This window comes from Rhinoderma darwinii, chromosome 1 (assembly GCF_050947455.1).
Source record: "Rhinoderma darwinii isolate aRhiDar2 chromosome 1, aRhiDar2.hap1, whole genome shotgun sequence".
NCBI classification, from domain to species: Eukaryota; Metazoa; Chordata; class Amphibia; order Anura; family Rhinodermatidae; genus Rhinoderma; species Rhinoderma darwinii.
The window spans coordinates 659,661,604-659,677,132 of record NC_134687.1 but is presented as its reverse complement, the minus strand read 5'-3'; the positions used below and the strand labels follow the sequence as shown (position 1 = coordinate 659,677,132).

The window sequence follows — 15,529 nt, the reverse complement described above, 5'->3', positions numbered from 1 at the left end:
ATAAAGTGACACGTCAGATTTGAAAAAATCGGCTGTGCCACAAGGCCAAAACAGGCTGCGTCCTAAAGGGGTTAAACAGCCAAATGTGTTAGCAGAAAACAGGCTTCATTGCCAGACAAGGTTCTGCTTTTCAAAAAAGAAAACTTTAGTAAGTCAAGCTTTGTGTAATAAATTAATAGTGGAGGACTGAGTGGATTTATTTTAAAGTGTTATACAAAGCGTTATAAGGCTGGAATGGAGACAAAAGGCTTGGCTTAAACTTCTTCCTGCTTGATCCACTTCTGACTTTGGCTCAAAACACTACATGTGTGTTTCCAGCCTAAAACGAATGTTACAAATTTGTCAACTTTTCTATTGTGAAACAAAATCTCAATTTTTTTTAATCCTAACAGAAAATCCCAGTAAGAACTCTGAGGGAACCTTCACCTTATTGCTAAATGATAAAGTAGAAGATGAAGATATGATGCAGCAGTCTTCAGGAGAAAACCTTGTTAGACATGAGAGAAGTCACACAGGAGAGAAGCCGTATTCATGTTCAGAATGTGGGAAATGTTTTACATGTAAACCAAGTCTTATTGTACATAAGAGAAGACACACAGGAGAGAAGCCTTATTCATGTTCAGAATGTGGGAAATGTTTTACATATAAATCAAATCTTGTTACACATGAGAGAAGTCACACAGGAGAGAAGCCGTATTCATGTTCAAAATGTGTGAGGTGTTTTACAGATAAATCATTTCTTGTTACACATGAGAGAAGTCACAAAGGAGAGAAGCCGTATTCATGTTCAGAATGTGGGAAATGTTTTACAAAAAAATCATATCTTGTTACACATGAGAGAATTCACACAGGAGAGAAGCCGTATTCATGTTCAGAATGTGGGAAATGTTTTACAGATAAATCAGGTTTTATTAGACATAAGAGAAGTCACACAGGAGAGAAGCCGTATTCATGTTCAGAATGTGGGAAATGTTTTACACGTAAACCAAGTCTTATTGTACATAAGAGAATTCACACAGGAGAGAAGCCTTATTCATGTTCAGAATGTGGGAAATGTTTTACATATAAATCAAGTCTAGTTGCACATGAGAGAAGTCACACAGGAGAGAAGCCGTATTCATGTTCAGAATGTGGGAAATGTTTTACAGATAACTCACATCTTGTTACACATGAGAGAAGTCACAGAGGAGAGAAGCCATATTCATGTTCAGAATGTGGAAAATGTTTTACATATAAATCATATCTAGTTACACATGAGAGAATTCACACAGGAGAGAAGCCGTATTCATGTTCAGAATGTGGGAAATGTTTTACAGATAAATCAAGTTTTGTAAGACGTGAGAGAAGTCACACAGGAGAGAAGCCGTATTCATGTCCAGAATGTGGGAAATGTTTTACAGATAAATCAGGTCTTATTAGACATGAGAGAAGTCACACAGGAGAGAAGCCGTATTCATGTCCAGAATGTGGGAAATGTTTTACAGATAAATCAAGTCTTATTGTACATAAGAGAAGTCACACAGGAGCGAAATTATATTCGTGTTCAGAATGTAGGAAATGTTTTACTACTAAAGGCATTCTTAGGGCTCACCTGAGAAACCATACAGGGGAGAAGCAATTTTGATGTTCTATATGTGGAAGATGTTTTACAAAGAACTTACATTTTGGAACTCCGCAGAGAATTCACATGGAGTAGAAACCATAATCTCGTTTAGAATGTGGGAAAACCTATAAGAGCAAAATCGTTAAACTATTAGTGTATAAATGATTAAACATTGTTCTAATTTTTTACATTTTTTCACAAGTCAGGAAATATAAATTAGATTCTAATTTATAACATTTCCCTGTGCTGGTCACTAGAGGGAGCAATTCCCAAAATTGCAGCATTGGCATGTGGTAAAGCAACCACATTGCTTTATGCTGCAAAATTTGATAAGACACACTCGCTCTATCGTCCTCAAACAATCCCCCCTCCTTTATCCTGGCTAGTGCCAGGAGAAAGGAGGGGATTGAATGTTCAAACCTCCTACACTGTGTCGTCATTTTTTGAGCGAATACACAGACATAACTTACCTGCTTCTGCCGCCGCCGCTGCTCAATCCGGTACGTCTGCTCCCTCCGCTCCTAGTGCTTGCTTCAGAACACATGTCCGGAAGTAGTAATCTTACTGTACGGCCGCGGCTTCCGGTCCACAAGAAAATGGCGCCGGATGTCGCTCGGCCAAAGACCTTCCATTTGGACCTTCCCACACAGACGGCGTACACCATATTGAATGCGAACGGCTCCCGTTCGCATTCTCTATGGGGATGGATGTGCCGTTTTCCATGTCTGTATGTGTCGTTAATCGACACATACAGAGATGAAAAAAAAAATGGCAGCCCCCATACAGAAGAAAAAGTTAGAAAATAAAAAAAAGTCAAACACACAAATAAATATTTTTATTTTTATTTATTTTTTCTTTATCAAGGATTTTTATTTTTAAAAATATAAAAAACATAACAGCATACACATTGTTTCATAAATTTGCAAAATTCGCACGCAGTGCAATATAACTACTTCAATATCGCATACAATATACAGATACATAGAAACAGCAGTAGGAGGTAGCCTCCTAATCAGTAAGCAGAAGCTAAATAAGAATGCAATGAGAATTTGGGTATGTGCACACACACTAATTACGTCCGTAATATACGGACGTATTTCGGCCGCAAGTTCCGGACCGAACTCAGTGCAGGGAGCCGGGCTCCTAGCATCATACTTATGTACGACGCTAGGAGTCCCTGCCTCGCTGCCGGACAACTGTCCCGTACTGTAATCATGTTTTCAGTACGGGACAGTTGTCCTGCAGCGAGGCAGGGACTCCTAGCATCGTACATAAGTATGATGCTAGGAGCCCGGCTCCCTGCACTGAGTTTGGTCCGGAACTTGCTGCCGAAATACGTCCGTATATTACGGACGTAATTAGTGTGTGTGCACATACCCTAACAGTATCATAAGTGCAGCAGAAGTAGTGCATTATTTAGGGAAACCAGTCCCCACAGTTGGATAAGAATTGTCGCATATAAGTGCACACTATACTTTAGACTAACACAGACACAAGACAACAAGGGGAAACACATACGGACATAGCACGCAAAAAGTAGGCTTATATAGGCGTTCAAAAGAGGCCATCTAGCCAGAGAGGTAGATCATTACCACCCCGGAATCCAGACCACACTGCCCAAGTGCGGACAAAGAGCTCAGATTTACCCTGATCAGCAGACATCAACTCCTCCATCCTCATAATTCCGTTCACCTCCGTTACCCATTCCTTCAAAGAAGGTACAATGCTCAACTTCCAATGACGAGGGATCACTGTTCTTGCTGCGGTCAAAAAATGCCGAAAGACACCCTTTTTGAGGTGTGGGAGTGATCCAGGAACCATGGAAAGTAAGCCAATGGAGGCCGAAGTCTGAACCTCAGTATGAAAAAGTTTGTTACCAAGATCAAAAAATTTTCCCCAAAAGGGACGAAGCTTGGGACAGTCCCACCAAATGTGCAGCATGGTTCCAGGAGCCTCCCCACACCTCCAGCACTCCTCAGATACATTAGGGAATATCCTATGCAGCAAAGAAGGACAGCAGTACCATCTGGTGAGAATCTTATAATTTTTTTCGTGGGCGAAGCACAAGGTCGGTAACTTATGCGCCAGGAAGAAAGATGTGCCCCGCTCCTCCGCAGAGTGTCGAGTCCCCAGCTCCTCATCCCATGCGGTAGTGAATGTCAGCTGAGAGTAATCATATTTAGGTAGAAGGATCCCGTGTAAATAGGACAACACATGAGAGGGGGCAGCAGTCGTCAACAACAAGTAGTGCTCCAGAGGAGTCTTATCCTGCAGCAATACAAGACGGTCGCCCATGGAAGAAAGATAGCGCAACTGAAAATAGGACCACCAAACTGAACGTCTCCCCGGTCAGGCTTCAGAGACAACAGTCTCAGGTGTAAGAGTCTTAGCCAAGAAACCACCGTCCTGTCTCTCCCAACAGAGGAATGTGTCCACACCCACCGCCGGAGGGAAGGAAGGGTCATCAAAAAGAGGAGATAGAGGACCTGGACGGTGAACAAGGTCCACCGCAGCAATGATCCGCTCCCAGACTACAAGAAACTGACGTGTGCGGGAAGGCAGAGAAGATGAAGGTCGCTGGAGAGCAGACAACCAAGGCAGAGACGACAGTGCTAGGGGAGACATAGGCTTCTCAATGCACACCCATTGCTTACCCGCACCTGAGCGGAACCAGTCTACCATTCACATGTGGACCGCAGCTTGGTGGTAGCGTTTAAAATCTGGCAAGCCTGCCCCCCCCCTCCACTTTCGGCCGACTAAGGACAGCAAAACGAACACGAGGCTTAGAGGAGCCCCAAACAAATTTAGTTATGGCCCTATGTAAGGTTTGGAAGAAGCTTGTTGGAATTATGATAGGGACGGATTGGAATATGTATAGGAATTTGGGCAAAATGTCCATTTTAACCGCGTTACTGCGCCCAAACCACGATATGCGGTTCCCACCATATGACATTAAATCCTTCAAGGTGCGCTGAATGGGTGTGTAATTCAAAGCGAACAAATCCGACTGTTGTGTGGGGATATGCACCCCCAAATATTTTAGAGATTTAGATTTGAACGGGAAAACCCGCGCGAGATGGGTGGCTAGCGCAGTATCGAGAGATATATTCAATGCCTCCGATTTAGAATAGTTGACTTTAAAATTACTCAAATTACCAAATCGCTCAAATTCCCCGGTCAAAGATGGCAAGGAAACCATGGGAGTCGTAATGTACACAAGGAGATCATCTGCATACAGTGCCAGTTTGTGATGTTCCGCGCCAACACAGACGCCATTAACATTAGGGTTGCTCCGCAGTGTCACGGCCAGGTGTTCCATGATCAAAACATAGTAAAGGTGAGAGTGGGCACCCCTGTCTCGTGCCATTAGTAATAGATAAAGAGTCAGATAACAAACCATTAACTCGAACCCGGGCCGTAGGCCCATGATATAATGCCATAATCCTATCCACCATAGTGGCGCCAAGGCCAACCTGTGTAAGGACACTGCGGAGAAATACCCAATGTACCCTGTCAAAAGCTTTTTCAGCATCGACCGAGAGTAAACACATCGGTATCTTATGGGATTGGCAGTATGATGTTAAAAGATGGGTCTTGTTAGTGTTGTCCCACGCTTCCCTACCACGTACAAACCCCACCTGGTCATCTGTGACCAGGTCAGGTAAGAAAGGCGAGAGTCGAGAGGCAAGCAACTTCGCGAAAATCTTAACGTCTACATTAATCAATGATATTGGTCGGAAATTTGCGCACGACGTTGGATCCTTGCCCGGTTTTGGTAAAAGGGTAATATGGGCCTCAAGGGACTGAGGTGCAAAGGGACACGAGGAAGACACGGAATTAAAAACTTTTGTCAAGAATGGAGCCAATTGATCCTTAAATGTCTTGTAGAATTTATTATTAAACCCATCGGGTCCCGGACTTTTGCCCAAGGGAGAGTCTCCAATAGCACGCTCCACTTCCGTTTCCAAAAAATCTTCCTCAAGTCCCAAGGCCTCCCCGCCCCCCAGTGACGGCAACGCAGTGTCGTGCACATAACGGTCTATTTTATCCCGCAACGCATCCGCCTGCATATCCTGAAAATTGCCTTTAAGATTATATAATGCCGAGTAATACTGTCTGAAGCAATCAGTGATACCCACCGGATCATGAACCTCACCGCCCGAGGGAGAAGTAATTTTAGGGATATACGATGCCTGGGTGCGAGGATGTAGTATCCGTGCCAGAGACCTACCACATTTGTCTGCAAATTCGTACGAATGTTTTCGCAGCCGGTCCCTGAATTGAGCGTGTGACTGGTCTATCAGAGAACGCAAGGATTCTCTCGCTGTAGTAAGTTCCGCAGATATCTGTGAGGACAGAACACGCTTATGACGGGATTCAAGGTCCCGTATCTGAGTAAGGAGCCGCGCAATAGCTACCCGTTTTTCCCGCTTCAAACGTGCCCCATGTTGGATCAGAACTCCCCTAACTACACACTTCAGCGCCTCCCACTGTAATGGTAATGGGGTGGTGTCATGTGTATGCACCTCAAAAAAGCCGGTTAGCGAGTCCTTAAGGGCTGACACACACACTGAGTCACGCAATAAATTATCGTTAAGTTTCCAAGATTGGAAATTGGGTACCGAGCTAGGAAACGTGAGTGTCAGAAATACGGGGGCATGATCTGACCAAACCATAGGGCCCACCTCAGAGGTAGGATGCCAGATAAGCAAATGGTGGCTAATAAGAAAGGCGTCCAGCCGACTGTACATATTATGTAGCGGGGAGAAGTAAGTATATTCTCTTACCTGTGGATGCAGAATCCTCCACACGTCAATCAATTGCATGGAATGCATCACAGTTTTCAAGGTTCCCAAGTGGGACTTCGGAACAGCAGACCTGCCCGAGGAGGTGTCAAGTCTGGAATCGAACGTCAGGTTAAAACCACCGCCCACAATCAAGACTCCCTCCGTGAACTCCTCCAATTTCCGCAAATACGCGCAGCACACCCGAGCCTGATCCTGATTGGGGAGGTACACATTAGCCAAGGTGAACAGCTTATTCCGAATGGACAGTTTAAGAAACACATACCGACCGCCCGGGTCAACCAGGACGTCTACCAGTTTATGTGAGAGTGACTTGTGAATACATATACTAGCGCCCTTGGACTTGGATTCCGGGTTGGCACTGTGGAACCAGACTGGATAATAACGATTTGTAAACTATGGAGTGTAGCCCACCTGAAAATGAGTCTCCTGTAAAAACAGGATATTTACACGCTCTTTGTGCATGTTGTACAATATCTGCAAGCGTTTTTCCTGGACATTAAGCCCTCTAGCATTAAAGGTACAGACTTTCAACTGTGCCATCTCCAACGCACGTAGGACTAGCAAGTCAAGAAATGTGCTACAACAATGAAGAGAAGGACAAGACAGACAAGGAAGGGAGACACGACAACAAGGACAAACAAGCGGGTGAAACAAGCACCCACTCCTTGATCTAATCAAGGAGAAACAATCCAATATACACCGGATATAACCAGTGAGTCCCTAAGAGGAGAAGTGTCAGGACAAGGTCTAGCCAGCGCCCCGCACCCCCCAACCCAGCAAATTTTATATAGCAAATAACGATATAACAGAAAAGAAAGGAAAACCAAGGCACTTAGTATGATACCCAAAAATAATTAAATAAGAGTATACATTGTTAGTAGGGACCTAAAGAAACCCCAGCAGAGAACACCCCTTAATACAGTCATTGTCAGCATAAATGTACATACAGGTTAGCAATAAAAGAAAATAATAAAAATAAAAATTCACGATTGTGGCGTATTAACAGCAATCAACCAACATCAGTAGCCACCAGGTCTCCAACAGCAATCACCTAGAACATAATGCAGACCCACACAGCCATGTCCACATGAACCTCCAAATATAATTGCCTCAGCTGATAAACACAATAACCATTGCAATTAAGCTCTGACAGCAGGCTGCAATTTGGAGACATTAAAAGGGCATCACATCGGCTCCGCAGGACGACCATCGTGACGCCTCATAGGAAAAGCAGGAGAACGACCTCGCCTGCGTGATCGTGGACGCGGCGGCGGGATAGGAAAATAAGGCCAATCAGGGAGAGAAACTCTAGGCAAACGGAGAGCAGCGCAGAAATCCGGAACATCCCCCGGGTCACGAACACTCAGCAGTGCCCCGTCCCTGCGAACCTGCAGCTGAAAGGGGTGACCCCAGGAATAGGAGATCTCATGTTCTCTCAAGACATCCAGCAAAGGACGTAGCACTCTGCGCTTGTCCAGAGTCATCCTGGACAAATCAGATAGCAGCTGGATCTTGACTCCCTGTAATAAAACCTCGGGCCTTCCTCATGATCTGCTCCTTAAGAGAAAAGAAATGGACACGGCATAGCACATCTCTAGGCCTATCAGGATCCGGGTTAAGCGGGCCTAGAGTCCTGTGAGCTCTATCCAGCTCCAGAGGATCATCAGCAGGGCGCCCTAATAATGTATTAAACAGAGACTGTAAAGCAGGGATGAGTTGACCCGGAGAGATATCCTCAGGGATGCCCCGAAGCCGAATATTATTACGGCGATTCCGATTCTCGTGATCCTCAGCAAGGTTAAATAATGTGTGAATCTGATGAGAGTGTTGATCCAATCGGTCGGCATGAGAGACTTGTTGCTGTGTAATAACGGAAACATCGCTTTCCATCCGCTGTACTTGATCGGACAATTGAGATAGATTGGTGGTAAGAGATTGTATCTCTCATTTATACGTCGTCTCAAGACGGTTTACATAACGCTCCATGTCCTGTTTAGTGGGCAATGCTGATAACTGTTGTCTCAAGCCCTGTAAATCATCCCCTAGGACAGCAGAACCCCCTATGTGAGAGGAGGGATGAGCAGCCAAATCTCTGGGACAGGTAGAAGGCAGCAATGCAGGCCCAAGCACATGAGGGGAAGATAAGGGAGAAACCCGGCCACCATGACAGGCACCACGTGGCGAGCAGTCCCGCGCAGGCAGCGCCATCACAGCCCCAGAAGAGCTCGGCTCCACCCCATTCAGCAGGGAGGGAAACTGCCCCTGAGAACCCGAGATCGAGGGGAAGGTACAAGCGGTACCTGATGTAGCAGCGCCGGCCGCAGATGACAGCCCCTATGGAAGCAAAGTCCCGGCGCCATCTCGTTTCCCCTCCAGCGGCGCCATCTTAGATGATGGTCCAGCAGCAGCGTCGGTTAGGAATCGCTGGATGGAGCCGGCTGAAGACATCTGCCGTGTACAGTAAGGAGTCCCCGTGGAGGCCTTGGATTTCCTGACCATCAGGTTGATAAAATGTTGCGTATTAATGTGCTTATGATCGGGTTAGGGAAGTGCAGGAACGGAGCTCTCAAGAAGCACGTCTGGTCAGTGCCATGTCCAAGCCACGCCTCCAAATATTTTTTTTTTAAATAAAACACTAAAAGCAAATTGATATAAAAAAATTATTTTTTCGCAACACCCTTCCTTTAAACACATCAGATTATTGACAAACTTTAACCACTTAAACACCAGCCTATTTTAGGCCTTAATGACCAAGCTATAGCTGTATAAGATCTTGTTTTTTGTAGGACAAGTTCTATTTTGTAACCGCACCATTTTGGGATACATAGAATTTATTGGTTAACTTTTATTAAAAAAAATTGGGGGGGAATAGAAAAAAGCCTGCATTTTCGCCACACTTTTTTGCGGCCTAGATTTACACTGTTTACCGTGTGGTATTAATAACACAATAACTTTATTCAGCGGGTTGTTACGATTGCAAAAATACCAAATTCATATAGATTTTGTATGTTTTACTACTTTTACACAGTATAAACACTTTTCTTTTTAAAAAAAATAATTGTTTTTGTGTCTCCATATTTGAAGAGTCATAACTTTTTTATTTTTCCGCCTATGCCGTTGTTTGAGGGCTTTTTTTGCAGGACGACGTGTAGTTTTTATTGTTACAATTTTGGAGTACATGCGACTTTTTTATCACTTTTTATCCCAAAAATTTAACCCCTTAAGGGCGCAGCCTAGTTTTGGCCTTAAGGCTCAGAGCCCATTTTTCAAATATGACATATTTCACTTCATGTGGTAATAACGTCGGAATGCTTAAACCTATCCAAGCGATTCTGAGATTGTTTTCTCGTGACACATTGGGCTTCAAGTTCGTGGCAAAATTTGGTCGATATATTCAGTGTTTATTGGTGAAAAATTGCAAAATTTAGGGAAAATGTTGAAAAAATAGCATTTTTCAGAATTGAAATGCATCTGCTTGTAAAACAGACGGTTACACCACCCAAAATAGTTACTAGTTCACATTTCCCATATGTCTACTTTAGATTGGCATCGTTTTTTGAACTTTCTTTTATTTTTTCTTGGACGTTACAAGGCTTAGAACAGGGGTCTCAAGCACGCGGCCTGGGGCTGTCATCTGCGGCCCGCGGGACACAGCCGCTAGTATCGGCTCTGCTCCGAGACTCTGGAATTCCCTGACATCGCTGTCCACATATGAACAGCGATGTCTGGGGCTTCCCCAGAGCCGGAGTCCCGAGCAGAGCGCTGGTGTCGGCTCTGCTCCTGGACTCTGTGGAATTCCCTGACATCGCTGTCCACATATGAACAGCGATGTCTGGGGTTTCCCCAGAGCCGGAGTCCTGAGCAGAGCGCTGGTGTCGGCTTTGCTCCGGGACTCTGTGGAATTCCTTGACATCGCTGCCCATATATGGACAGTGTGTCAGGGTCTTGCCCAGAGCGGAGCAGAGCGCTGGTGTCGGCTCTGCTACTGGACTCTGTGGAATTCCCTGACATCGCTGTCCACATATGAACAGCGATGTCTGGGGCTTCCCCAGAGCCGGAGTCCCGAGCAGAGCGCTGGTGTCGGCTCTGCTCCGGGACTCTGTGGAATTCCCTGACATCGCTGTCCACATATGAACAGCGATGTCTGGGGCTTCCTCAGAGCCGGAGTCCCGAGCAGAGAGCTGGTGTCGGCTCTGCTCCGGGACTCTGTGGAATTCTCTGACATCGCTGCCCATATATGAACAGTGTGTCAGGGTCTTGCCCAGAGCGGAGCAGAGCGCTGGTGTCGGCTCTGCTCCTGGACTCTGTGGAATTCCCTGACATCGCTGTCCACATATGAACAGCGATGTCTGGGGCTTCCCCAGAGCCGGAGTCCCGAGCAGAGCGCTGGTGTCGGCTCTGCTCCGGGACTCTGTGGAATTCCCTGACATCGCTGTCCGCATATGAACAGCGATGTTTGGGGCTTCCCCAGAGCCGGAGTCCCGAGCAGAGCGCTGGTGTCGGCTCTGCTCCGGGACTCTTTGGAATTCCCTGACATCGCTGTCCACATATGAACAGCGATGTCTGGGGCTTCCCCAGAGCCGGAGTCCCGAGCAGAGCACTGGTGTCGGCTCTGCTCCGGGACTCTGTGGAATTCCCTGACATCGCTGCCCATATATGAACAGTGTGTCAGGGTCTTGCCCAGAGCGGAGCAGAGCGCTGGTGTCGGCTCTGCTCCTGGACTCTGTGGAATTCCCTGACATCGCTGTCCACATATGAACAGCGATGTCTGGGGCTTCCCCAGAGCCGGAGTCCCGAGCAGAGCGCTGGTGTCGGCTCTGCTCCGGGACTCTGTGGAATTCCCTGACATCGCTGTCCGCATATGAACAGCGATGTTTGGGGCTTCCCCAGAGCCGGAGTCCCGAGCAGAGCGCTGGTGTCAGCTCTGCTCCGGGACTCTGTGGAATTCCCTGACATCGCTGCCCATATATGGACAGTGTGTCAGGGTCTTGCCCAGAGCGGAGCAGAGCGCTGGTGTCGGCTCTGCTCCTGGACTCTGTGGAATTCCCTGACATCGCTGTCCACATATGAACAGCAATGTCTGGGGCTTCCCCAGAGCCGGAGTCCCGAGCAGAGCGCTGGTGTCGGCTCTGCTCCGGGACTCTGGGGAAGCCTCTGACATCGCTGTCCATACATCAACAATGATGTCAGGGGCTTCCCCAGAGCAGGAGTCCCAGTGATGTTAGGAGCACAGCTGGAGTCCCAGGAAGAGCCTACTAGCGCTCTGCCTGGGACTCCAGCTCTGGGCAAGCCCCTGACATCACTGGGGCAGCCTCTACAGAGGGTACTGAGGCAGCCTCTACAGAGGGCACTGGGGCAGCCTCTACAGAGGGCACTGGGGCAGCCTCTACAGAGGGCACTTTTGCAGCCTCTACAGAGGGCACTTTGGCAGCCTCTACAGAGGGCACTTTGGCAGCCTCTACAGAGGGCACTGTGGCAGCCTCTACAGAGGGCACTGTGGCAGCCTCTACAGAGGGCACTGTGGCGTTATCTACAAGTGGGAGTGTGACAGTATCTGAAGAGGACACTGGCATTATCTAGGGGTGTGTTGCATTATCTACAGAGGGCACTGTGGCCTTATCTACAGAGGGCACTGTGGCCTTATCTACAGAGGGCACCGTGGCCTTATCTACAGAGGGCACTGTGGCCTTATTTACAGAGGGCACTGTGGCCTTATCTACAGATGGCACTGTGGCCTTATCTACAGAGGGCACTGTGGCCTTATCTACAGAGGGCACTGTGGCCTTTTCTAGGGGTGTGTTGCATTATCCACAGAGGGCACTGCGGCAGCATCCACAGAGGGCACTGCGGCAGCATCCACAGAGGGCACTGCGGCACTATCTAAAAAGGGGCTGCCCAATCTTGACATGTGTGCTAACTGAGCCACCGGACTGCATTTAGCGACACTTAAACTGGAAAGCTGAATTGTTGAAATAAGCACGTGGAGAAATATCTCAAATTTTAAACCTAGCGCTATTATTATAGTAATGTAGTATTATTATTCTAGTAATATAGTGTTATAGTAGTTCAAATAACTAATTGATAAACAATAATTTTGTATTGTATCAAATTTGAAAGTAATGCGGCCCGTCAACTTCCCATTTTTTCTATATGCGGCCCACTTACCCGGCCGAGTTTGAGACCCCTGGCTTAGAACATAAACTGCAATTTCTCATATGTTTAAGAAAATTTCAAAAGCCTTTTTTTAAGGTACCTCTTGAGTTCTGAAGTGGCTTTGAGGGGCCTATGTATTAGAAACCCTGATAAAACACCCCATTTTAAAAACTAGACTCCTCAAAGTATTCAAAACAGCATTTAGAAAGTTTTTTTAACCCTTCAGGCATTTCACAGGAATTTAAGCAAAGTGGAGGTGAAATTTTGCAAAATTAATTTTTCTTGCTAAATTTCAATTTTATTCACATTTTTTTCTGTAACACAGAAGTTTTTACCAGAGAAACACTACTAAATATGTATTGTCCAGATTCTGCAGTTTTTATAAATGTCCCACATGTGGCTCTAGTGCGCTCGTGGAATAAAACACAAGCCCCAGAAGCATAGAAGCACCTAGTGCATTTTGAGGCCTCTTTTTTATTAGAATATATTTTAGGCAGCATGCCAGGTTTGAAAAGGTGTTGAGGTGCCAAAACAGTAGTAATCCCCCAATAGTGACACCTTTTTGGAAACTACACCCCTCAAGGAATTCATTTATGGTTGTTGTTACCATTTTGACCGCACAGTTTTTTCACAGCACGTATTTGAATTGGGCTGTGAAATGAAAAAAAAAGTCATTTTTTCCAATAAAATGTAATTTGTGATCAAAATACCCCATTTTGTTGCCCAATTTCTCCTGAGTGCAGCAATACACCATTTGTGGTGATAAACTGCCGTTTGGGCCCATAGGAGGGCTCAGAAGGAAAGGACCACCATTTGGCCTACTGGGGATTTTCTGGTGCGAAGTCATGTATGCAGAAGCCCCTGAGGTACCAGTACATTTGAAACCCGCAAGAAGTGACCCCGTTTTAAAAACTACACCCTTAAGGCATTTATCTAGAGGTGTAGTGAGCATTTTGACCGGAGACCTACACCCCATAAACTGTAATGTTGGTTCTCACGGGTACGGCAATACCCTACATGTGGATGTTATCAGCTGCCTGGGCACACAGCAGGGCCCAGAGGGGAAAGACGAGGGGGGATAAGCTGTGCGGAGTGCATCAGGGTAAGTAAAATTGGGGTAAATTATAAACCAAGGTATGTATGATACATTTTAAAACACTCTTTCATACAGAGCTCTGGTTATTCGGGACACGTGTCACATTGATATATTGTGTCATCCCTTATCGCCCTCTTATAGCAGACTTTGCACCTCTTTTGACTTTTTCCCTTCTTGCCTGTTTGGGGAACTTCTCCAGGAAAGTGTTGGCCTGGTACGATGCGTGTGGCCTCGCTTCCAGAAGTACTGGGTGCCCCCCCTTCTTGGTCCCTAAAGATTAGGTTCTTGATAACCACCTCTTGAAATTCCAGGAAAGTTCCCCTCTGGCCTGCACATCGATGTAGCACGTACGCATTGTACAATGCCATCTGTATGATGTGCACGGCCAACTTCTTATACCACACCGCATGGCGCTGTAGGGCTTCAGGACGTGATCTGACAAGTCCATCCCTCCCATGTACCTATTGTAGTCCAGGATGCAGTCTGGTTTGGGGGTGGCCTTTCCTTCATATATCCTAAATCTGTAGGTATACCCTGATGCACTCTCGCACAGCTTATACATCTTCACACCATACCTTGCCTTCTTACCCGGCAGGTACTCGCGGAATTTAACCCTCCCTTTAAAATGTACCAAGGACTCATCAATAGAAATACACTTCTCGGGGGTGTATGCTTGCGAAAACCGGGCACTGAAACGGTCTAATAGGGGTCTCCGTTTATACAAACGGTCAAAACTGGGGTCATCTCGGGGTGGGCACGGCTCATTATCAGTATAATGTAAGAAGCAAAGTAAATTGCCTCATTTATTTATTTTTTTAGGTTCCAGTTCAGTTCTGAAGTTGCTTTGAGGGGCCCATATATTAGAAACCCCTATCAAACACCCCATTTTAGAAACTAGACCCCTCAAAGTATTCACAACCGCATTTAGAAAGTTTATGAACCCTTTAGGTGTTTCACAGAAATTTAGAGCAAAGTAGAGGTGAAATGTTCTTTTTTTTTGTCCGAAAATCCTCTTTATACCATTTTTTTTGTAACACCAAAAGGATTTATCAGAGAAACGCAACTCAATATTTATTGCCCAGATTCTGCAGTTTTGAGAAATATCCCACATGTGGCCCTCGGACGGTAATGGACTGAAGCACCGGCCTCAGAAGCAAAGGAGCACCTAGTGGATTTTGAGGCCTCTTTTTTATTAGGCACCATGTCCGGTTTGAAGAGGTCTTGTGGTGCCAAAACATTGGAAACCCCCAAAAGTGACCCCAATTTGGAAACTAGACCCCTTGAGGAATCCATTGTAGTTTTCTTGGGGTGCATGCGGCTTTTTGATCAGTTTTTATTCTATTTTTAGATGGCGTGGTGACTAAAAAACAGCAATTCTACTATTGTTTTTTTATTCTATTTTTTTTACAGCGTTCACCGTGCGGTATAAATGACACATTCACTATATTCTGCGGGGCGATACGATTACGGCGATACCAGATGTTTATAGTTTTTTTTTATGTCTTATGGCGTTTGCACAATAAAATAAGTTTTGTAAAAAATCATTCACTTTTTGTGTTACCTTATTCTAAGCACCAAAACTTTTTTATTTTTCAATCAATAAAGCCGTGCGAGGACTTATTTTTTGCGTAACGAACTGTAGTTTCCATCAGTACCATTTTTAGGTACATGCGACTTTTTGATCTCTTTTTATTCCATTTTTTGGGAGGTGAAGTGACCAAACAATTGTGATTGTGGTACGGTTTATTATTATTTTCTTTTACGGCGTTCACCGCGCGGGATAAATAACGAAATAATTTTGTAGTTCAGGCCGTAATGGACACGGCGATACCAATTATGTATAGTTTATTTGTTTGTTTATATATTTTT

General features: G+C 45.6%; 1 protein-coding gene across 1 annotated transcript in view; it reads left to right on the top strand.

Annotated features, from left to right (window-relative positions):
- Positions 1–15,529, top strand: part of LOC142664324 (uncharacterized) — a 251,955-nt gene that overhangs the window by 22,781 nt on the left and 213,645 nt on the right. Inside the window, exon 7 of the mRNA XM_075843367.1 lies at positions 393–1,501. Coding sequence (XP_075699482.1) covers positions 393–1,501 — 1,109 coding nt within the window. The remainder of the gene's footprint in view (positions 1–392; positions 1,502–15,529) is intronic.